The 23850-nt window shown below is 45.1% G+C and overlaps 2 protein-coding genes across 7 annotated transcripts in view; both read right to left on the minus strand.

Annotated features, from left to right (window-relative positions):
• Nucleotides 1-23850, minus strand: part of LOC108030126 (rap guanine nucleotide exchange factor 4) — a 41859-nt gene that overhangs the window by 3174 nt on the left and 14835 nt on the right. For 3 of the 5 annotated variants that reach the window (XM_050887104.1, XM_017102830.3, XM_044092538.2), the window contains 15 exons: nt 11804-11950; nt 7381-7432; nt 6967-7064; nt 6594-6680; nt 6390-6531; nt 6136-6328; nt 5123-5268; nt 4748-4892; nt 3630-3806; nt 3099-3260; nt 1918-2279; nt 1256-1509; nt 1024-1194; nt 666-799; nt 17-366 (listed from right to left, as the gene is read on the minus strand). In XM_050887104.1, the coding sequence (XP_050743061.1) occupies nt 17-366; nt 666-799; nt 1024-1194; nt 1256-1509; nt 1918-2279; nt 3099-3260; nt 3630-3806; nt 4748-4892; nt 5123-5268; nt 6136-6328; nt 6390-6531; nt 6594-6680; nt 6967-7064; nt 7381-7432; nt 11804-11950 (2620 nt within the window). Of the gene's footprint in view, nt 1-16; nt 367-665; nt 800-1023; nt 1195-1255; nt 1510-1917; nt 2280-3098; nt 3261-3629; nt 3807-4747; nt 4893-5122; nt 5269-6135; nt 6329-6389; nt 6532-6593; nt 6681-6966; nt 7065-7380; nt 7433-7517; nt 7839-11803; nt 11951-14436; nt 14617-23850 lie in introns of those variants that run through there. The other 2 variants (XM_044092537.2, XM_044092536.2) reach the window with 2 other exon arrangements.
• On the minus strand, nt 11804-22000 carry LOC108030125 (cytochrome P450 6a2). 2 transcript variants are annotated; one of them, XR_007763916.1, is made up of 3 exons: nt 20831-22000; nt 20291-20769; nt 11804-11950 (listed from the first exon to the last, which is right to left on the minus strand). XR_007763916.1 is itself a non-coding variant. In XM_017102829.3 (2 exons), the coding sequence occupies exons 1-2, from the start codon at nt 21930-21932 to the stop codon at nt 20351-20353; spliced, it is 1521 nt and encodes a 506-aa protein (XP_016958318.1). In that variant the 5' UTR covers nt 21933-22000; the 3' UTR covers nt 20046-20350. The 2 variants fall into 2 exon arrangements, 1 of the variants encoding a protein (XP_016958318.1); XM_017102829.3 differs by lacking the exon at nt 11804-11950 and having other exon boundaries at nt 20046-20769.

Raw genomic sequence — 23850 nt, forward strand, 5'->3', positions numbered from 1 at the left:
GGGATGGCGTTCTTACCCAGACTCCTGGAGCGACAGAAGCGGATGGTGCGCATCGTCTGGGCCATCATGTGCATCTTCTCGAAGTTCACCAGGCCGTCCAGGCTGGTCTTGTTGCCCTCGTGGGCGAAGGTCATGTCCTTGAGCAGCAGCGGCATGAACGGGATCAGTGGCGGCTGCAGCTTGCCCACGAACACGCGGTACGCCCTGTGGTTGCGGCTGGGGTCGATCAGGGCCTCGAACTCCTGGAAGATCTTCCGAAACTTCGAGGGGATCTTCTCCCAGGTCTGCTGCAGCCGGGACACCGCCATGTTCGAGAGGCCCATCACCACGGCGAAGAAGGCGTTCAGGTTCTGGTACTCCTTGCAGCTGGAAAGGAAGGGTGTTGCTATAACAAGTGTTCTTAACTGGGAGGAAGAGTTCTTTAAGAACTTCACTTGGAAGTTATTCGGAACTTCTTACTTTTCATTGAGAAAAGAAACGTTCCCCAACACCACACGTTTAATTTTTATAGACTGTATTACTGTACTATGAATACTTTAACATCAACATGAAATATCAAAATATTACATAGTAGTAGGAGGAAGATGATATACCTTTAAATTGACAACTCTACTATTTCTTTCCTAACATATCATTCAGTTAAAGGATTAAATTAGATTACTTACTAGGCGGCCAGCTTGATGAACTTCCGGACCAGGCCCACGCGCTTGCTCAGGCTGGGCGTGCTCACCAGCTCGGTGACAATCCAGTACTGGACCTCGTTGAATCGTCGCAGGAAGACATCCAAGTTGGCAGTGATCTGTGGGCGGGAATGCGAAAATCGATGTAAGTGAGCAACAAGGGCCTGCCCAAAGTTTAGCCCAATAGTTTCGGGGCATCTTAAATTACCTCAAGTGGCAAAACTCGGGGCTAACTTAATTTGCAAGCAGATGACAAATGGCAACAGTTTTGCGGTCAGTGTCTGGCAGGCTAATTAGCCAAACGAGACTTTCGAGACTTTTTGCCAAAAGTTGGCCTTCTTACCTTGCCAAAGTGATGCCGCCCGAAGGTGTGGTAAAGCAATTCGTATTCATGGACGGCCCAGAAGAGGTCCCACTCGAACAGGGTGATGTGGTAGGCCAGCTCCTTGGTGCTCAGTATCTCGAGATCGATGTCCACGCCCTCGGTGGGACACTCCTGCTCCTGCAGCTGGGTCTGCGGTGTAAACGGGGATAACAGATGGTCCTCGGGAGACACCGAACTGACAATTGCTTACCAAGGCATCTAGGTGATCCTTGACGGAGACAAACAGTCGCCCATTGAGCGACAGGCCCGTCGGTATGCTGACGTCGTTGTCCTTGAACACGGAGCGCTCCCCGTTCGACTTCACCTCCACGAGGACGAGGTCCTCGGGACCCCGGTTCAGCTGCAGCTTGTCGGCGGCACAGGCCTTGATGAGCTCCGCCGTGGTGTGCATGGGGAATCTCAGGGTGCAGTAGGTGTGGTCGGCGCAATAGACCCGGAAAATTACTGAGAAATAAAGAGGATACCATTGCAATTTTATTCGAGCTTCTTGACCTTTGAAAGTTAACCATATATTCTTAGTATTAAATTCCTTAAGCCGAGATTAAGTCTTTGGAACCACTTTGATTTTGAAAAACAACAAATGTAGACTGTGCGAAGACTACTTTCATCTCGAAAATTAATCTTAAGACTATTTTCTTTTCGAGAAATCAAGAATTCTTCCTTCTCTTTTTTACGATCTCTTAAAGATATTCTTTTCATTTCGGAAAATAATTTTGCTTCGACTTGAATAAGTAGGTGGATAAATTCTTAAAGCAGGAAAAAATGATCTTGAAATTTCTTTAAAGCTCATGGTGAATTTCTTTAAATGAAACATCTATAGACTGACTACTGCATTACTAGTAGATCACTTACTGTCATCGTCCGGCCTAATGACCGTCTTCGAGGGCGTCGCATTGCCGCTGAAGAGGCAGATGGGCTGGCCGTTGGGCGGCAGCTTCCACTTCTGGCCGGCGTTCTGGTTGCGGTCCTCCTGGTAGCGCGCCATCTGGGTGAGCACGTTGTGCACTATGCTGGTCTCCTCGTTCAGGTCGGGATCGGCCTCCACCTCGGCGGCGAGGTCCTCGATGAAGTCGCAGACGCTGGGCTCCTCGAAGGCGGCGTGGCGCACGGCCATGACCCACTTCTGCATGAACTGGATCACGCGCTTCTTGAAGTTGATTATATACTCACGATCCTCGGGTGTCTGGGCATCCTCATGGGCATCACAATGGAAGGTGCACAGCGGTTAAGGGGGAAACCAATTTCGTTTGGGATTGCGAATCGGATTTAGGGAGGGATTTGCTGGGTCCTGCATATCTGTCCGGCGGAACTTTTCCCACAGCCAGTCCCAAAGCGGACGAAAGTCCTGGGGAATTTGGTTATTGATTTCTGTGCCGCATTCTTCCTAACCTTAGCGCCTGAACCCCTGCCTGCTTATTAAACTCATCACGTATTTCGGTGCAGATTGTGAGATTAGTTTCAGGCATCATTGACCAGAGCTGCCCATCCCCTCGACCCACAGTCTACAGCCACCTTCTACCCCTGTTTCATGGCTCTCCGAAAGTGCTGACCCAAGTCATCATTGTGGCTTTTGTTTCGACTGAAGTTGGATTGTTCTCCCTGCGCCGGAGCGGAAGTGTTGCTTGTTAGCATTTTCTGCTACACTCGAGCCCAAAAAGCCACCCAAATGTTCCGCCCATCCACACCCAAGCCCAAGCCCGCTGGCCGGGATCAGGGTCATGTGTAGAGGCTTGCGTGCTGCCGGCACTTAAACTGTCGCTGTGGAAATGTTTCCTACTGCCACCCAGGGGAACGTGACTCGGACGCGCGCTGGCCTAGTATAAGAGCGCCATTTTTCGGAATTTAAAAGTGCAGCCTGGCCGTGGAGAGCCCAGCTAAACGGACCTTGGAAACGCTAGAAGTACTACGCTACAAGGGGCTTCAAAGTGGTCAAAGGCCGGGATTAAGCGACGCGACGTGGCCGGAATGGCAAGGGACTGACAGAAAGGCTTTCGGAATTTTTCGGTGATTTTTGTGTTGTTTAAAAAGGATATTAATTGGCCAATTCATCAACCAGCTGCACGACGGGCATGAATACAATGTGCGTCAGCAGGAAGTCGTCCAGGAAAGGGTCCATTCCGCCCACCGACTGGCCCAGTCGCGTCTCCAGCAGGTGCTCCAGCATCTTGGCCGGAGTGCCCGACATCACCGTGTATCTGGAAAAATATATGCAAAAATAAATTAACTGCCTACCTTGGCAACATTGGACTAAGAAGGTTAAAATGTGCCGCTTAGCAGGAAGTTATGGAATTTCGACGGTGGATATTGTTAAGATATCCAGATACAAACTACTTTTACAAATCAGATACACCTTTACCGCTTTCTTTAACGAGCCAAAATTCAAGAAGGCATTGTTTCATTGTCTTATTTTCTTAGGTGATGAGGAGAGAATGGCTATTAAAGTCGCCATTCCGTCACGGCGAAGAGGGACCATAAAAACCAAACACACTCGACCATCAAATCAAACCCCGGCCAGGACTTTCAATTAGATTTGAAGGCACATTAAAAATTGATTAGACACTCACTTAAATGCCGAGTGCTGTCCACGTTGCTTGGCCACGCGCTCGAGCACTAAAACATCCTTGCCGTGCTCCTGCAATCTGAGGGTGTTGGCCTCCACATCGCGGAGTATCCGGTTGAAGTGTTCCTTGTCCACGCGCAGCAAGTGGCAATTGTTCTCCTTGAGTACGATGGTAGCAGCTCTATCGGATGATAATAAAAATCATTAGTTTCCCCTTTAAAAATCCGCCCGTTTAATGGGTGTGTTTAATTGAATACACCCGAGGCCAAAGTGTGTGTTGAAAAACCCATAAATAGTTATAAATATGGAAAATGGCGGGCACTGCAGAGTGGGGAAATATTTTAAATTGCATTTCAGCGGCAGCCAGCCAAGCTGCATCTGCAGTTGGCAAATATACCCAATCGATATGCGGAATTATTTACCAGAACGCTGATATGAGAGCACGACTCACGGCAGCGCGATTTATCATATTTGTGGAAGGCAAACAGGCTCTTTGACCATTTTAATTAACCAAAAAGCCGAATGGAGGCTTAAACTGGTTATCCTCTCAATTGAGGTATTAAAAACGGAAATGCAGGCGCATGAATTAACAAACCTGTAGATATACAGATAGAACGAATGTATATATATAGAGACACATGCCCCATTGGCCGAAGTTGGGTATCTAAGCGATTGCCAGCTCTTTGCCGTCCAACAATGGAAACGAATTCCATTCTTTGGCAACTCTTTGATAGGGCCCTTCCTTTGCCATCCGCTCGAGCGACAGCTTAGGAAATGGCTTACAAATTGGACGTGGGCCTTGGCTAATATTTTGTTTCAATTTTCAATTGTTTGCCTCAAAATGGCACACAATGCCGCTCGTTATCGGTCGCTGTTGTGGAGCTTGTTGCCGGTTATCTCATCCGTTGCACTTGTTCGGGCCATTGTGGCTCTTTGGCCATTGTGGAGACAGCTGAGCTGCCAACTCAGACACACAGCCCACGGAAAAGTGGGTGAATCAGAAGATCTGAGGACCAGAAAGAGCCCACCGTGCTTACTCAAAAACTTTCAATCGCAATGGATAGCCTCAATGGAACCGATTCAATTGGCATTGACACTGCCAGCTGGCTGGTCACTACTCACCTGGGTGCGTCGTTTATCAAGGCCAGCTTCCCGAAATCATCCCCAGTCTTCAGTGTGGCAACCGTTCCCTTGCCGTGTATCACAACATCCACAGATCCCTTGAGCAGGATGTACCAGGAGCGTCCTTCGTCGCCTTGATTGAATACTGTTGGTGTTGCGGTGTGGTTTTTTATGGTCGCAATGGGTTAAACGTGTTGGGGGATAAACGTCGTTGTTAGTACTGATGGCCCAAATGGCTGACCCGTTTATCGAGCCATAATTAGCAGGGGCTTAATTAAAAAGTTTCGCAAACTTTTTCGTTATTTTCCCCCGCCATCTTTTAAAATCACATCTACGCCACCGGGGGAGTTATGAATTCTGCGGCCAGATACTCACATATTGTGCCCGCCTGGGCATGAGCCTCGAACACGAAAATCGACGACAGCTCCCTCTTGATGCTGGTCGATAAGTGGGAGAGTGCGGCGATGTGGACCAGCTCCTCGAAGACCAGCTCCAGCTCCTCCGAAGTCCGTTCGTGCGAACTGTTGATAAACGCACATCAAATTTAGAGGTTTGCGACAAAATGTAGTGGAAATCCATTAGCCGTCTAAAGACACCCAACTTCTGAGACTTAATTCTTCATAACAGCTTTAAGGCCAAGAACTTAAAAATAAACCTGAGGCCTATGTATCTTAGCCTACTCATAAATTGGAGCTAAACTAAAAAATAACAAACAACATTTAGATAGTCCTTATTAATATTTTGAGGATATATTAATACAGATTTTTATGATTATATTCCTAACTTTTTTTTTTGCACAAAAATAGAATGCACAATAATCTTTAATACTAGAAGGAATGATTTCATTTGGATGGAATTTAGAATCTGTATAAATAGTTGTTGACCTTGATTGTATCTTTTATCTATGGTGCGAGAATTAACATGTGTCATCAAGTTAACAAAATAAATATTTCCACATTAAAAATAGATGTTATATAGGTAAATCTGGCAAATGTCAACATAAATTGGAGCTAAACTAAAAAATAACAAACAACATTTAATAAGTCTTTATTAATTTTTTAAGGATATATTAATAAGATTTTTTCATAACTTTTTTTTGCCAAAAATATAGAATGCCCAATATTCTTTAATACTAGAAGGAATGATTTCTTTTGGATGGAATTTAGAATCTTGATTGTATCTTTTATCTATGGTGTGAGAATTAACATGTGTCATCTAGTTAACAAAATAAATATTTCCACATCAAAAATAGATGTTATATAGGTAAATCAGGCAAATATCAACATAACTCTTTCCCCTAAGAACGCTCCTTAAGGTGCCTCAGAGGTGGTAATATAGATACTATCTATTGAATGAACCCTATCCCAATTAATCTCTCCGAAACTTACGGTTTGCGCAGTATCATACGCAGTGTGGCATCCGGACCGCGCTGGAACAGGGCGCTCAGCGCCTCGCGGATGTGTTCGTTGGCCGCTCCGAGATCCTCCGCCTGGGGGACGCCCGCTGCCGCCGTTCCGCCCTCCTCGTCGAGGCGAAAGCGGTACAGAAAGCACTTGTCCTTGAAGGGCTGCTCCTTGTTTACTGCGTGTGAGAGATTCCTTCTTGTGTTAATGGTTCAAAGGGATAAGTGAGGATGACCTACCGTGTGCGAGAACTCCTTCCTCGACGAGCGCCTGCCACATGCCCGCCGCCTGGGCGCGGGTGTGGACGATGGGCGAGAGGTTGACCAGCCAGTCGACGAGCTCGGTGCCGGGGGCGCACTTGCGGATGAGCTTGCCAGAGACCTGAACGAGATGGGGCAGGGTAATTAGCATGCCAAAGAAGTTGACCCTACTCCCCAGCTTACCTTGCGATCCTTCAAACAGCTCGAGTTGTCGGCGACCAGTAGAGTTCTGAGGGCCCAGCCCATGCGGTTCATAGCAGGACTCGGCGTCTGTGAATTTCAAATTTCTTTAATTTCCATACCCCAAGGTCCAGGGCTTTCGGCCTGAATGTCAGAGCCAGAAACAAAACCAGAACCAGAGGCAGAGAAAGTGTCCCGAACGAGACCTCCCGCCCTCATGAATAACACATAAATATTTGTAATTCCCCAGACAGCCTCTGGAGCAGCAAATTAACTCATTTGTCGTCGTCAATGTCAGGACACAGCATTTATAATATTTATGTGTGCTCCAAGGTGGCTTCTCTGGTGTTTCTGTATACTGTACACAATGTATTACCTCGGTGATGGGCAGCGCTGGGTTCGGATGGTCGGGGCTGAGGGGTCTCTTGGTGGGCGATGTGGCCGCCGCCGCTGTCTGCACAGTTGGTCCGAAGCCTGAACGGGAAGCCATGGTGTTAATTAATTGTAATTATACAATAATTATTTTTAATCCAACTGAACAGCCCGTTTAAATGCGAGTTTAATTAGCTAATTCAATGGACGCAGTCAGTTCGCTTTCTAAATGATGGTTGCTCATAAAAGTTCTCTAAGTCTGGCAAAACAAAAATAGCTTATCGTATTTGCAAAGCGACGACTAAACACATTGTGTTTTCAAAAATAATACAACGAAAGCAATTAATCACCAACTGCACCCGATGTTGGTTACACAAACAATTGTTATTGAAAATAAACAACGCTTTTGATTACATACCGTTCTTCAATTTGCAATTGGTGAAAATGTCATTCATCAACTCCTTGTTTTTCTGCAATGAGAAGCGTAAGTGCCCATTAATAGTATGGCTTTTGTTTCGACGTTGTTGTGTTGCTGCTCCAGAGGATTCCAATTACGTTGCTCATTTCAAATGCCGTCGACTGCGGACGCGTCATCTGCCCACGTTCCAGGCGCCTTCGCCGCTTGACGGCGGCGGAAGTGGCGCCAGCTGCGACCTTGCTGGCTTCCACTGTGGGAGCCACCTGCTCCTCCCCCTGCCTCCGCCCCTCCCCCCCGCTGTGACGTCGGTAGCGGAGCAGGAGGACGCCGGAGGAGGCCGGGTCATTGCCGGCCACAATCTGGGTGGACCAGCGCTGCTGGCCAGCTGCCATGCGGGCCAGTCTTCGGGGTCACTTCACTTTCACTTGGGACCGGAGTTCGAGCTCCCAGGTAACTGCCGCCAAACGCTTCTCCACACACTGATAGCGTCACGGAGTTGACAATCACCCAAACACCCCAGTCCGTTGTTTGCAATTACTTATCAGGCCCAAGGGTTGCCGAGGCCCGTACTTTTCATATGCCTCTAATGGCTTAACCCACCAAGTGCGGTTGGATTCAGATACTTTAGGTACATGCTCACGTAAATGTAATGTACCTAAAACTTATTTTCGAAAGGTTATTTGAGAATTGAATGCTCTTTGAAAAATATATTCTTATCATAAGAATCTTCTTGAAGGGGTCAGAGCTGTATCTGGCTTTAAATTAAACGAGGTACCTATTTAGGCAAGTATTTACCAACAAGTTAATTTTAAAGAGTGATATTTCAATACTATATTATTATCTGGTCTATGTTTATATCATACAATTCGAAGATCTAATTTTTATTTTAAGAAAAGCTGGGAAAATAGCTTTCATCTATGGAAACTTGTACAATGTAGCTGTACCTAAATAAAAATCCTTGAAGTGCAATGATTTTTAATAGTAACCACCCCAAAGTAAATAAGTCATTTATATTTATAATAAGTTCTAAGACCTCTTAACAGGAAAGAGCTCATGTCTCATATAATTAATCACGGCAATGTGTACCTTTCCTTTGGGCTCTTTTTCGATTTCCTGCACCTGGAGAAACCCATTAGCTGGAAATGGGTTAATGTCGAAGACGCTTGGCAACACTTGAGGTTCCGCCCGCCGATAAGCGACAAGCGCTGCGTTGGCGTTGCCGTCGAAGCTAATTAAACTCGCTTTGCTTATCAAACGCACAGCGCGCCAAATGAGTGCCACCCACTGGGTGGGAGTGGGTGCTCAAAGGGGGTTTAGAGGGGCTTGAGGGGCGGGAAAGCCTTCGCCTTGAATGCCAGACACATTAATTGAACCGTGACGCTTCCTGTCGAGCTGTGTATTTCGAAGAAAGTTTGCATTGCCTTTGATTGCCTAACCAACCATTACTGTACTATCAGTTTCGCAAAATTTCTAAAATTACTAATAACATTTTCTTAAAAGCTGCATTCCTAGAAAACGGAAATATTTGAAGTAGAGGCATACTTTTGTGAAAGTGAAAGCTAAGTCATTTATTGAATAATTCTCGGAGGAGCCCGCTATTATTAGGCCATTTTCTCTAAAGCCCGCATTTCTATTATACATTTAGTGACCACTAAGTTTCTCCAAGTTCTAAAGCAAAACTTTTTGAAGTCTCTTCTTTGTTTTGCTAGAAGAAAATTAGTTGAAACGTCTAGAAACTGAAGTTGGCTGGCGTATCATAACAAATTTTAATTAAACTTGGCACATTGTCGCTTTTAATGGTTATAACACGATAAACTAGTCGTTGGACGAAAACAATTATCTGAAGTTGCAACCGGTTCAAAATAAATAAGCAAGCTTGGCTTTAATATGGGTAATTTATCTCAAGGTTTTAAAAGATTTGTTGTTGAAAACTATGTCTTTTTATTTCCCTAAACATCTCATAGTCTTTCAAAGAAGCATTGAAAAGCTCTCTGGCAGATAGCAGAGATTTTATTTTCCGTTCGATGAAACAAAGAAAGAAAACCATCTGCACTCCTTCCTTTTTTCCCAGAAACTTAACCAAAAGGAACTGAGTGCAAAGCATCATCAACAAAGCGCAGAGGGAACTTTTGAGTAAATCCAGTGGATGCACCAAGAAGTGTGTTCATTGAACAGTGTTTGCAACATAGAGGAAATTTAAATTGAGCGATGCAGATATTGATGACTCGAGTGAATTTGTCTCCGCCCAGGCCAAAGGCTCCGAAATCCCTCGGAGACCCCTTACACATAGTATACCTCCCCGGCGGGCTCACATGTGCAGCTTCTGTTTGGGCATAAATAAATAACCCCATGACCATGGACATGCAACTGTGCATGCCACGGGGCTCTCAATGGAGTCGGCAGCAATATTTATGGGCTGGATATTACGCATGCCACATGTTGGGCAATCCCGTGGTTGCATCTAGGGTATAAAACTCGACCGAAATTAAATGCAAATGTTTAGCAATCGAGTGGCATTGAACGGCATTAGCCACACCGCTAATTGAGTTATATTCGCACACTCGGCGGCAATCTGAAAATTTACCGCCAGTGCCAAGTGTAATTTCCGCCTCCGATAGCACATTTTTCTACTGCAAGCCAGAGCCAATCCATCCGAGTGGCTGGCTGAACCGCTTGTCCGGAATAATTGGCAGCATTGGATGGTAAGTGGCTGCGCTGGCAGCACTGGTTGGTAAGTGGGCTCCACTGGCTGCTAGTTTGGTATTCACTTTTGTGTGCCCCGGGGTTTCGGAGAAATGAGACTGGTAATTAACCCGAAATTCCCTTTCACCCGCCGCCTGGGACTACAATTGCTTTCACTGGCATTTTCAATTTGGCCCACTCGAGCAAATATTTGCGCACAAATCAAATGCTCGACTATGCTTTATACATATATATGTGATATGTGGCGGGGGCAAAGTGGAATGACAAGTTCCATGAACTCAATGGCTTATATCCCTTACACACTCCTTCGAATACTTTTCCTATTCCCTCTCAATTTTCCCCCCGATTTTATCGCATTTACGCAGTGCCACTCGCACTGGCTGGCTGCCTGGCTGCCTGGCAAAAATTCCCCAGTTCACATTTTTATGGCACTGCATCCCGAGCATCTACAGCATCCGACATCCACTTTCACTCGATTCCCGTTCTCCATTGTTGCACACTGCGTATACGTGACGTGTGGTGGTCCTGCTGTCGCAGCTACTTTGTTATCGCTCAGTTCGACTGGGGCTGCCATTCGTTTGGGGTAAGCCAATGTCGGTATAATGTTGCAAAATAGTATGTGCCCCAATTTGAGGTTTGCTCCTCCTACGAGCCACCGTGCGTCCTCTCCTCCTCCTCCTCCCCATAACAAATAAGGTAAACACACACGTCCCTCACTAATTCCACTCTCATGTATACCTTTTGTGGCAGCCTCCGGGACTGACTTTGGGTCCCCCGGCTGAATGGCATTGTTAGTGGGGTCTTCGAGTTTTCACATTCCGTTTTGCATTCGGGCACTGGCAGAAATAGATAGAATGAAGTCCAGAAACACTCTTACCGAGAGGGTTCCCAATCAAATTGAAGTAGTGTCTGGCTGCCAGAATCTCTAGATGTGGTCTTGATTTAATTTGGAATTTTCTTCGCTCAGTGCACCCTTTGTGGGCCGCTCAAATATTTACATTTTGGCATATGTAAGCCAAGTTGCGGTTGACTGGGGCCAAAAAGATGCTTGCCACATTCCTGCCTTGTGGCTAGCCGAATGCAAATATAATTCCTTTTCCGGTCGAAGCATTCCATTGCAATTAAGCCAATCGAATCCATCTGAACAACCAGTTCGCCTGAGTGGCAAGCCTTTCCAATTAATTAACCCTTCCCCCGAGTCCTGTCATTTCATCAAACTGCGCGCCAACATGCAAGCTGGGCATAAATGATACATTGCAAACCTACGACTGTCATTACATTGTAATGTCGTTCTAATGCCGCTATCTACATACATGTAGGCGAAACAAAGAACTACTAAGGCCAGAGCAGAAACGTGGCTTGATTCCCCACTCTGCGGCTGAGCCAAAGCACTTAACACCGGAGGCCCAAATGGCTTGCCATGTGTTCGGGCTTAGGGCCAGGAACTTCATTAGGAAAAAGCTGTCCCGGGCCCTGCGAGCATTCAAGGCATGAGCCCATGAGCCTACGAGCCTCATTAAATGTTAATTGAAATTTTAATTAAATATTTTCGACAATGACGCAGGAATACCGCACATTTCTGCATATCATTTGGGCAACTCATGCACAGCAGCTGCTCATTAAGACAGAACAGAGGCAGGCAGCTGGATTGATTCCTTTGACAGGTTGGGGGCGAATATCGATCTGCGAAACTTACACTTAAATGTGAACTTAAACTCACCTCCCAAATAAGACGGAAGTCCTGCTGCTCCACGCGCAGCAGCTCGCAGGTCGTCTTCGTCACCACGGTGCTGTCCCGCGGCAAGTCGTGCAGTACGGACTCCCCGAAAGTGGCGCCCACGCCCAGGTTGCACAGGGTGACCGAGCTCTGCAAATAAACAAGGCCAGAGTAGCAGTTAGACAGCGCTTAAGATGCGGTTTTTAGTGTTTTCACACCCGGCACCCCGGGGTTGCAGGGGTGTATAGCACTCACTTACGATAGAATGGAGAAATAAGTGACTTTCTTATCCTAAACTAAGAATAAATATTGCCAACTTCCAGTCGCCGACCTTAAAAGGCTAGGCAGGGCTTAAGAACTCACTTGGGTTAATTAATCTCTCTGTTACACAACATAAGACTGATTAAGCAAAACTACATTTAGAATTTCCTAATAATAATATTTTAATATGCATAAAATTTGTCTTTTACAACTAGGTTATACTTTAAGTTTTGATTTATAACTTATAGATACATTTTTGAATGGCAATTTTTTTATCTTTTAGGGCTGTTTCATATTATCTGAACACCCATACTTCGATGGTTTTGAGATTTTTTTAGTTTAACAGATGGTTGAGAAGAACAGCCGGGTATTGTAGGTAAAAGTACAGCTTATCTTTAGCTTCAAATCACTTTTAAAGATGTTGTTAAGGATTTAGTACGGTCAAAAGCAAAACAAACAGTATTACACATTTATATTTTTATCTGCTTACTATATCAATTTAAGTTTTATAGAGGACTACAAGGTAGCTCCCTTCAGTAGGTTTTTACTAAGGAAATAATGTTTCCTGCATAGTTTACCAAAAGAGAATGCACATTTTCTCTCTATAATTTATTGTTAAGCTCATCCAAGGGTATCCCTAAGTCGGTGATATATAACTACGACTCCCGCTCTTAGATAGCTTCTTACACAATTAACGCAAATGGCCGCAATTTGCTCGCGGTGGCAGGGACAAACATTTGCCTAAAACTCGGTAATCGCTGCATTGTCGCCTCTACCGCAAAACCACCTCGGGGAAGCACTGCAGCGCCCAAAAAGAAAGCGGGAAATGCAGAAAAAGAGGAAAAGCAGTGCTTTTCACTGTCTCCGAAGTAATAAACGCCGTCTAACCGCAGCACAGCAATGACATTTTCAATTACCCAGCCGCCTTTGCATCTGCGCTCAGATTGTTTGTTTTCCCACCAGAGTTCTGGGCCCTACTTCTTGATACTTTGTGTTTCTTGGCCCGAGGGCCTGGCAGCCCCACTTCGAAGGTTGCGGAACTGGGAGCCAGAACCCAAGACTGCGAGACTCCAGGAATCCGAGCCCTGCCGTGTAATTGGCTTAACAAGACTTGCGAGCGACCGCAGAAATTGTTAAACTCGCATTAGCTGGCAGGGCCAACATACATGGCAGTGGTGTGCACAGTTATTACACCGCACGGAGACCATAAAATATACTTTAATTAATTCCCGCTCTGTGTAATTACAGCGGGCTGCGGTGCCACCTTTTCTTCTGGCCAACTCCAAACAGTCGCAAATCTCATTCGCTTTTCTCGTTGATTTATTGCGGCTTTTGTTTTTTGACAAGCGTCAAAAAGAGTGTTTCCAACGCCCCTCTGCCCCTCACCGAGCCCACATTAAATTTGATTGCTTTCTAATTTATTGCAGCATTAAAAGTTGACCCACAGACACAGAAAGAGACGGCTGCAGGCCGACAGAGAGGGACGGCGGCTGGGTGACAGAAAGAGACGGGCGGGAAGTGAAAAGCGACTGAAATTTGTCCACCAGCATTTCCCTTTTGTAATTTCCTTAAGCCGGCCAGAACTGAATTGAATTCGCCGCCCAAACAATAATATTTGGAAAGCTGCCCAGCTTTGTGTTTTGTGAGTTTGCCAGTGACAGAGGCTGCGAGTATCTGTGGGCGGTTGGCTGTGATGTAATTTACCGATTTGAGCCCACGGACCTATAAATTTACCAAGTGTAAAACAATACCATTGATATGGGGCACGGTAGTGGATAAGCACTTAATTCACCAATCTAGTTAACTATATAAAGAAAGAAATGTATATCAAAGGGATGTTATAAAAGGACGATGAAACTTTTTTACTAGAATCCACGCTGAATTAAGTAGTTTACAGTTGTTGCAGCTACCCTACGCCCTTTGCAAACACTTTGTACATACACATTCACATTTCTTTTAAGTTAAATATTTATGAAATACCTCCCAGAATTTTCTATTGATTGTTATAAAAGCCATATTTGAGACTCACTTTCATGCAGCAAATGAAAGTGAAAAACACCATCTTTACCCTGTTTTTCAAATCGGAACCAATCAGCAAATCACTTGGATAAAAGGCCAACTTTGTGAGACCAGTACTTATGCTCTCCATGTTCTCCGACTGACACCCCAGCTGCTGTGTTGAAAAGCTGAAATAATAAACCTATCAGAGGCATGGCAATCGCTTTGGAGCGGAACACCAGCTTATATCTACGGATAGTGTGGATTCGGTACATATCCATAACCACAGGTGAGCACGTACATTTTCCTCGACTTCGTTTGCGTTTTCGCCACTGGATCTTTTACATAAATGTGGGGTTTGCGATGCAATGTTTTACCTTTGCATAATGTCGCGTTGATTGCTCCACGTTATACGTACAACTGCGACGAAATAGCATGTTCCCTCTTTGTCTCTCGCGCCTGCCTCTCACTCACTCCCTGCGTTACTTCAATTTATTTATATTTTTTGCGGATTTCGGACAGTTGTGCATATTCAAATTCGGCTGAGCGATATTTGAAAAATGTAAAACAAGCCAGAAAAAAAGAAACCGAAAAATATGCAAACACGTTACCCGGATTAAATGGAATCGTTGACGGTTTCGTTTGGTCTTTTTGGCCGCCGCTGCTTTCGATTGCAGGTCGCAGACGTGAGGTCAAACTGGCGACCTGCCACTAACTAAGGCAAAAGGTAAAAGGCACGCACTGCCAAAAATATGGCAAACATTCCGGACTCCACATGCTGCACAGCTGCCATTGAAAAACGACCTGGAAGCGCGTCACGACGGCTCTCAATTAGGCATTCTTTCAGCGATTTGCCAACCCCATGTGGTGGCTGTGCCACACTAGCGTCTAGTAGTCAACTATTCCGGACCGCCTTGAATTTTCCAACCGCGCGGCGGAGACTCACAAAGCCAACTGAAACTGAAGTTGAAGCCAACCGACTGCGGCGGCAGCCACAGCTAAAAATCAGCGGAAGCGGCGGTGACTCTGTTTGTTGCATGTGCACCAGCGTTTGTGCAACTCGCTGTTGCAGGTTGCTGGAGTGTGGCCAACAGCAGCACAGAACGCCGGCAAATTGGGGCATTGGGTGCGGTGACAGCTCAGTTGACCATGTCTGTCCCACGTCATCAGAGGCATTCGCAAAATATTCGTCATTAGATTTGGGATCGAACAATTAGGTTTGATTTGTGATACTGCTGAGCATGGATTGCAGTTGGTCACAGCCTAAAATATCTTAGTAAAGAAATTCTTTTCATTATAAAGTGTCTCAATTGTGTATTGAAAAGAGCAGCAGTCATTAAGCTGACTTAGGGTATAGCTCTGCTTAGGCTCTGCAGGCACACTTGCAGCATACCACAGTGGTTGCAACATACAAGTCAATGAGCTCCCCTTGCTAAATTCTAACATAAATGAGAAACCAAATGACATCCTATTGTACGTTTATACATTTATAAGAAAACTTAAACATTTTAATTTAACGAAGCTGTGTGTACGTTCATACGTTCATACTTAAAAGAAAACCTTGGAAATGAAGGCAACATGCTCTCCCCAACTTTAAATGTAGGCATATCTTAGCTGGCGTTATAAGTATGAAATACATTCATGCCATGTTAACAGGAAAACTCGGGCAGACTTTCTGAGAGAGGGAACTTAATGATCTCAAAGGGGAAGTTTGTGAAACGTAATTTTAAAGGATTTTAATAAAAATCGTGGCAATACGCCTGCATGCCAACAAGTCAGAGGTTACATAAAAATCAGTTATTCTGGACCTAGTTGACCAAAAAGGGCATTTAAAATTTGCTGAGTGGCTGAAAGAGATTTACTTCCCAATTTGGCTGACATGACAGCCCTTCCTTTCATTTGACGCATGCAATTAATCCGCAAAAGCGCAAAAGCTCCGGGCCAAGACCGTGGCCATGTCCATGTCGACGAACATGCGCGTATCCGTATCCATATCCATGTCCACAGCCACGGCGAAGCGATAGCTGCAGTGGCAGTGAAACCTAAGCCCGATCCCCGGCCGTGCCACATGCACCTACGGCATTGTTTTTGGCCAAGTGTCCACTATCCCACGTCCATGCCGACTTTTTGTTTTGTTCGCTGCCGCGCTTGAAAAACTTTTTACGCACATATGAACACGCTTCCGTCCGTTGCAGCTGCAATTGCTGATGTGCTGCTGCTGCTGCTGCTGCATCGGTTGATGTTGCACTCTGGCCAATTCAGTTGGGCAAACAGGGATGTGGACTTAACTTTGGGCGATGGCCGTGCGAACGACTTGCTTTGATGCTGCCCGGGCTAATGGAATTTCAGATGAGATGTTGTCGCTGGACGGGATTTGAAAGTTTCCAACCATCCATCCAGCGGCAACAGCCAAACAGCAACCTTTAAGGTTGCGGCTTTAAATATCTCCGAAATACTTTATGGTTCAGCGTTCCGGTTGAACAACCTTGACACTTTTATGCGAGTTATGCTTTATGTCGGTGGTTTCTGCACTTGTTTTTGTTCAGCCACATTTGTTTCTTGCCGGCTAGTAATTAAATTTATTTCGCCCTCCCACAGTGAAGGTAAAGCGCCAAGCTGCAGACCAAGTCAATGACTGCTCACAATGCTCGGGCAGCGTGTATCCGCCAGATACAAAAGTATCTCAGACACATCATCCACACAAACTGTTTGTTTTGATCGTTTGAGGTGTCGAAATAAATCAGGGAACGCGTTTGTTTGTCTAATTAGTTATGCAAATTAGGTCATCAGTTATTAATTGGTATTAGCCCGATTGTTTGTTGTTTTTAATCACTGCAACAGTTCATGAAAAAGGTTTATTCACCGGGCGATGATATAATCATTAAAGTCTACATAAACAGGGGAGGATATAATTAGTTTTATCAGATTACATAGTATGCCCAGGTTCGCATAGCCGTTAGAGTCGTGCTCATTATAGTGCGGATTTTACACGCCCTCGGTTTTCCCAGCTTTGGGCACTTGCCTCAATTTCCACGCGTTGCATGCGGCGCTGGCGTTAGATAAACATTTCCCTACCTGCATAATTAAAAAGTTTACGGACTTTTATTAATCCGAGAGAGCGTGAAAAACATCTGAAAACTGTCCTATTTGCTGCATTCCAGCGCGACCCAAAAGTAGATTTATCGCTTGGAATAATTAAAAAAGAAAGCTTGGAGTTTGGGATGCATTTGGAACATAATGTTCGATGGTTATAAATCTGTATAATATGCCTGTTGATTCTGTGGTTTGTGTTTTTTTAGCTTGGCATTTCCAAAGTATTCAAAACTACTCACAATTTGAAATAGGTATTATGCCAGGAAAATAATTAGTTCGGCTGGCTAATATCTTAGACCGGAAACATTACTCAATCAATCCGTAAACACAATAAATTACTGGGGCCATAAACAGTTCCCGAGATAAATAAGATATTTAAATTGCCCTCTTTGATCTTGGTGCTTCAAAACTAGTATTAAACAGAATAAATGAATATTATTATTGTTAGAGAGCTACAACAATATTTTGAGTTTACATTTTCAAGATAGAGATTGCAAAGAGTTGAAGGCTTGGTTGCTGCCTGATAGTAAACGTAATTGGGAATAATCCAATTTTCGATAACGAATGTTTATAATTAAAGATAACCAGGTCAGACCTTATCGTGTTTGCGGAAATATATTCTTTTTATTTTTAATCGGCTACTTATGTGATAACAGCACAAACACTTGAAGTGGAAACTTCTGATACCACAATATATAAAAGTTATCCCACTGCCTCCAGAAGGCATTGACATCTGTGTACTCTGTAGACCTGGTTGCGTCATTATCGTTGTCTCTGGGCACATAATGTCTAATCAGGCAGAGCTTACTTCAATTAGCAGACTCGTGTTGCATGCTTCACTGCCATATTTTAATTTGGGGTTTTCACGGCGATGGTTGAGCAACCGACGAGTGTGAGTGCGAGATATGAGGTATGCAAAACATTGGAGCGCCTGGGAATAATAATTAACCCAGCTCGGCTGGGGGGAGGAGAGTCATTGACTTCCACAACACTTTGACTAGCCAGGTGGCGAACCGTGTGGCTTGCTGCCACAAGATGGACTGCTCTAACCCGAACGCATTTATGAGCCAGCAAACCTGATGGGAACTCCATTGGTGTGAAAGCATCTTGATGGAAGTCATATAAGACATTTAAACAGTAAGCAAATGGCATTTATCTCATTAAAGACAGTAGCCTTTATTTACTGCACAATTTAGGAATGTTGATTAAATAATGTGGGTTTAATAAAACAGCCTGTTAGTAAACAACAATGGTAATGCTCACAGGTGATGGATTGAGCTAAACATCATTACCCTTTTTATCCCCGGTAATGAAATAAATTTTATCAGTTCTGCATTCGAATTTTATTAAATTAGAGGTTGAGTTCAGTCACACACAATGCACACTAATGTCACTTCAAGTCTTAAACAAAAAAATACTTATCCTAATTTATATATATCACTTATGATTAGTACAATGGCACACAAACAGTACACTTTAGACGCGCTCCATCCGCAAGTGGATGGCCCCACGGTGCCCAAGAGCATCTTCATGGGGGAGTACTTCAATGGGAACTCAGTCTGGTCGGAAACGGACAGCTTGACCCGGCTGATGATCTGGGCCAGGCCGATGTGGACCTGCATCTGGCCAAACCGCATTCCGATGCAGTTCCTCGGTCCGTCGCCGAAGGGCAGCTCAGAATATCATTGTTGAAGAGTATGTTGGTTAGTCTCCTGGGGGAAGTTCAAAAGAAGAAACCAACCAAAGATGACTTGGTTCAAGTAGCGCATTGCCCTAATGGACTCGTAGGTCAGCTGCCCCTCGTGCTCTTCCAACACCTTGTGGATCTCGTCCCTTAGCTTGTCCTGAATGCCCTGGTTTTGCCCCTCCTAGAGGCAGTAGCTCTTGGTGGAGGAGGACGTCTCGAACCCGGCCACATAGAAGACAAACGCTTTGGCGGCCAGTTCGCCGATATTCATGCCCTCTATGCATGTCCTTCCACCTCTTGCCGTTTAGGTTGAGCAGGTGCTCTGTGAGCGGGTCGTCGCGACCGTTGTGGAACTGGCCTTGGTCGGAGAAATTGGAAAAGTCCTTGATCAGTATGTCCTTGGCCAACTGCGGGTCTATAATAAAGGCGGCCGGCCTTTGAAGGAAGTAAAAGCCCACGAAGGGGTTTCCGCTCTTCCGATATTTATTGTAGTAGCCGAAGAAGAAGTCCTGCGTAAGGATGAGAGAGAGGATGAGGTGCATCATGGGCCACTGGGCGCCGCTTCCAGTAGTTCAAGTTGCGGTGGAACAAGTAAGGCAGCAGCACTGAGATCGCGAGCAACAAGTAAATTAAAACAAACATTTTGTTTTCAAAGTCAGATTCCAGTTTCTCATTCGTCGTACTCGACCTAAGTCGATTTACTGACTAGCACAACGAGTTGGGGCACTTTTAATTGGGTTTAAGCACTTGTCGCTATATTCCTCCATTGGAAACATTAGCATGACAATTCAAATACGTATTCGGAAGTCATGATTACAGACACAGCGATAAGGCTGGGCTCTTCGTGAGGGGCGTTCCAGGTATTTAAACACTTCATGCGAGTGTTTGTGAATAAAAATATAAACAAGCGATAGCGAGATTGTTGTTAAACAAACCGGTTGATGATGTGTGATCACATAATGCGCATCGGTTTTTATCACACATTATCAAAAACAAAACGAGGAAAACGCTTCAGCCGAGTGCCTCGACCGTCAGATACCCATTACATTATTTAAACTTTTAGTTATAGTAATAGGGCATGGCTAAATCGAGTCAATCAAGAATGAATACCGCTGGCAGAGTCGGAAACGTTTCTCTCTACCTGGTAGATACATTCCGATGAGTCTTATATACCCTACTAGTATGCGAATAACGGGTATAACAATGTGAGGTTATTCACTATATTATTTGAATTAATATTGATTTTCAGTTGATTTAATTTTTAAACGATTTGCGGGACACAAAATAACAAAAGCGCCAATGAAGGGCTAAACAGCATTAATCATTTATATGTGTAGTAGTAAAATTCATTAATTTGGTTAAACATATGTATTTGTTTGATAAAAGGTGGAGTTCAGTCAAAGATAATGCACACTAATGTTACTTCAAGTCTTTTAAAACATAATGCTTACCCTATTTTATATATCACTTGTGACTAAACCATATATACAAGAGCACTCAGGTAGTGCATTTTAGATGCGCTCCATCCGCAAGTGGATGCCTCCCACGGTCCCCAACACTATGGACATGGGGGTGTACTTCAGTGGGAACTCAGTCTGGTCGCAAACGGACAGCTTGAACCGGCGGATGATCTGGGCCAGGCCGATGCGGGCCTGCATCTGGCCAAACCGCATTCCGATGCAGTTCCTCGGTCCGTCGCCGAAGGGCAGCCACTCCACGGAGTCGCGGCTGGCCACTTTCTCCGGAGAGAAGCGTTCCGGATCGAAGGTTTCGGGATCTGGGTACAGATCCTCGTCGCGATGGTAGGCACAGGCAGGAATCAGGACCTGAGTGCCCTTCTCGATCACGAACTTGGGATTACCCGGCACCACGTAGTCGTTGAGAGCCTTTCGCTCCAGGTGAGGCACCAAAGTGTACATCCTCAGGGTCTCTAAATATGAATAGGTATTGGTTAGGAAACCACCTTGGGGTACTCAAATGTGTAAACCAACCTGAGATGACTTGGTTCAAGTAGCGCATTGCCTTAATGGACTCGTAGGTCAGCTTCCCCTCGTGCTCCTCCAGCACCGTCTGGATTTCGCTCCTCAGCCGGTCCTGAATGTCCTGGTTTTGGGCCAACTCGTAGAGGCAGTAGCTCATGGTCGAGGAGGAGGTCTCAAAGCCTGCCACATAGAAGACAAACACCTGGGCGGCCAGCTCGCCGATGTCCATGGCTTCGATCACCTCTCCGTTCTCCAGGGTGACAGTACCCTTCTGCTTCAGCTCGATGAGCAGGTTCATGAAGTCGTTCCTCTTGAAGTTCTCCTGCTCCCTGATGGCAATCGTGTCTTCTACCAGACGCATAAAGAACTGATGCACGTCCTCGGGCATAATGCGCATTCTTAGCTTTCTAGCCAGATTGGGAAAACTGAACATGAACATGGTTATGAGCTTTCCATGACGTAGGTCGGTGAACACCTTCTGACCCATGGTGCGGAAATCGCTGACGGGATTACGGAGGGTATTGCACTCGATGCCGAAGGCACACGTACCAATAACATCGGTGGTGAACCTGGCCATCAGTTCCTTAATCTCGAGGACAGCTCCGTTCTGGGTGTCGGGCACCTGCTCATTCATCACCTTGACAAACTCCTCGGACACCTTGATCACCGTGGGGAACATGTACTTCATCTTGCCCGAGGTGAAGGTGGGCGACAGCCGCTGGCGCATGTCCTTCCACTTCTTCCCATCCAGGTTGAACAGGTGCTGTGTGAGCGGATCGTCGCGATCGTTGTGGAACTGCCCGCGGTCGGCGAAGTTGGAGAAGTCCTTGATCAGTATGTTCTTGGCCAGCTTGGGGTCTATGATAAAGGCCGCCGGCTTGTGGAGGAAGTAGAAGCCTACGAAGGGGTTTCCGCTCTTCCGGTACTTGTTGTAGTAGTCGTAGAAGAAGTCGTGCATCACGCGATCCTTCCGAAACCCGACCATATTTCCATAGAGAGGATGGGGGGTATCGTGGGCCACTCCGCGCCGCTTCCAGTAGTTGAAGTTGCGGTGGTACAGGTAGGCCAGGAGCGATGAGATCGCCAGCACCAAGTAAATTAAAACAATCATTTTGCTTGTAAAGCTAATTCCCGTTTCTCGTCCGTCGTGCTCGACATACGACGATTTACTGATCACCACAACAAGTTGGGGCACTTTTTATAGGGGTTGTCAACAACGCACTGGCACGAGAGCACATAAACATTGGTCGATACATTTCGCGATTCTCAATATAAGCATGACTGTGCACATTTTTGGAGGCAGTCACGATTACAGACGCGGCGATAACGCTAGTCACTTTCTAAGGAGCGTTCTAAGAGCGCCTTCTAAGAGACGTTAAACCGTTCTCTGGACGCTTCACAGCACGAGTGTTCGTGGACATAGGCAAAAATTCGCATCTGGTATTATCACGCATTATAAATCGAATAAGGAAGAGCGCTATGGGCGTTACTCAGCTGCAGAGAGCGTAAGGGAGAAGGAGATACATATGCACGCAGAAAGGCAACTATTTCCTAGAACTAAGAGCGGAGATTACAATATTTTGTCAAAAACTGAAATAAATGGTCATAGTTGTAAAATGTGAGGATAGGTATTTAGGTATTAATAAGCAAAATACCATTTAGATATTTACAAAATCTTTGAAAACGAAGCTTGCGCTGCGAAAGAATCTCTAGAATCTGCATACCTATCCCCAAATTCGGATTGACGGCCAGTCGGACGTGGTAGTTCGATTCGGCTGGTCATCTTGATAAAGCATAAATATACTTTTGAGGTCGGCAACGATTCCTTTCACTTGCTATACCCTTTTCGACGAATATAATATACCCATACACTCTACTAGAAATGGGTGAAACGAGTTGAGGTCAACTGGAATAATGGTAATGAAATGTGCACTGAATAGGAAGTTATGGGAGAAAGTAGTAATGTTGATTTTCTTATGCTTTCTTATTTAATTTGCAACCTGTTTTAGCTACTCAGCAGTGATGTTCGTGTGATAAGGAAACCTTTAATATAAATTAATTATTATATTATCTTATCATTTACTTTAAACAAAAAGTTGAGATTATATTAGCGAGGTATAGCAGCAGGGGGCTTGGAGCTTGATTTATGTGTAAAAGCTTTTAGCTTACTAACTTAGTTAACTTAGTTTCCGTCGGCTAAGAAAGACCTTTGAATTAATTTAGTCCAAAGAAATGATTGTAAGTGTAATAATTTAACAAGGAACACATTATGGATAACGGCATTCTGTTTCTAATGTGTGTGCTTATCGCTCCGGTTAAGCCTACGGTTAACCGCTCCCCGGGTCGCGCTGCAAAGGGGTATAAGCCGATTAGGATGTGCATTTGTCGGGGGTAATTCTCTATTTCTCGTGGTGCAGGGTGGGGGAAACTCTAACGCGATTATGGCGGATTTATTTTCTCCAATTGCAGGAAGCGGAGAAAGCGCCAGCGAGGCAATATTGACCTTGTGCATCACTTATCACAAGTTGCTGGCATTATTGGCACAGGAAAGAGTCCTTGTCTCCGGGAGTGTCCTCGGCTGTCATTGTCTTATGCTGTGAGTGCTCCTGTGTGGCTTACATGTGCGACCGACACTTTTATATGTGCCACATTTAAGCAGGAGTCTGGGGCTGTGGAGTGTGAGAAAGTGAGCAACGGATTCAATTCGTCCATGTCGCTTCGAATTTAAATCCTCCGGCTTGACCTTGCGCAGCTCAGCCTCGGCCCACATGTGTCACAGTGTTTTTATTATGTATACAAAAAGTCGCATTAAGATGGGAAACAAAAATAATGCAAGGCGAGGCGTTCTTGGCATAATGAAGCACACAAAAAGAAACGAAGAAGCGACCGGAAAAAACTAGATTGCCTCCTCTGACTGCACTTATGCGCTAAATAAAAATGCAAATCTAAATGCAGCTAAAGAGCTGCGGGAAGGGCCCAAGAAGCAAAAACAATGGATAAACCGACGAGGCGGCGCACAATGCAGATTC

Source organism: Drosophila biarmipes, chromosome 2R (assembly GCF_025231255.1).
Source record: "Drosophila biarmipes strain raj3 chromosome 2R, RU_DBia_V1.1, whole genome shotgun sequence".
Classification (NCBI taxonomy): domain Eukaryota; kingdom Metazoa; phylum Arthropoda; class Insecta; order Diptera; family Drosophilidae; genus Drosophila; species Drosophila biarmipes.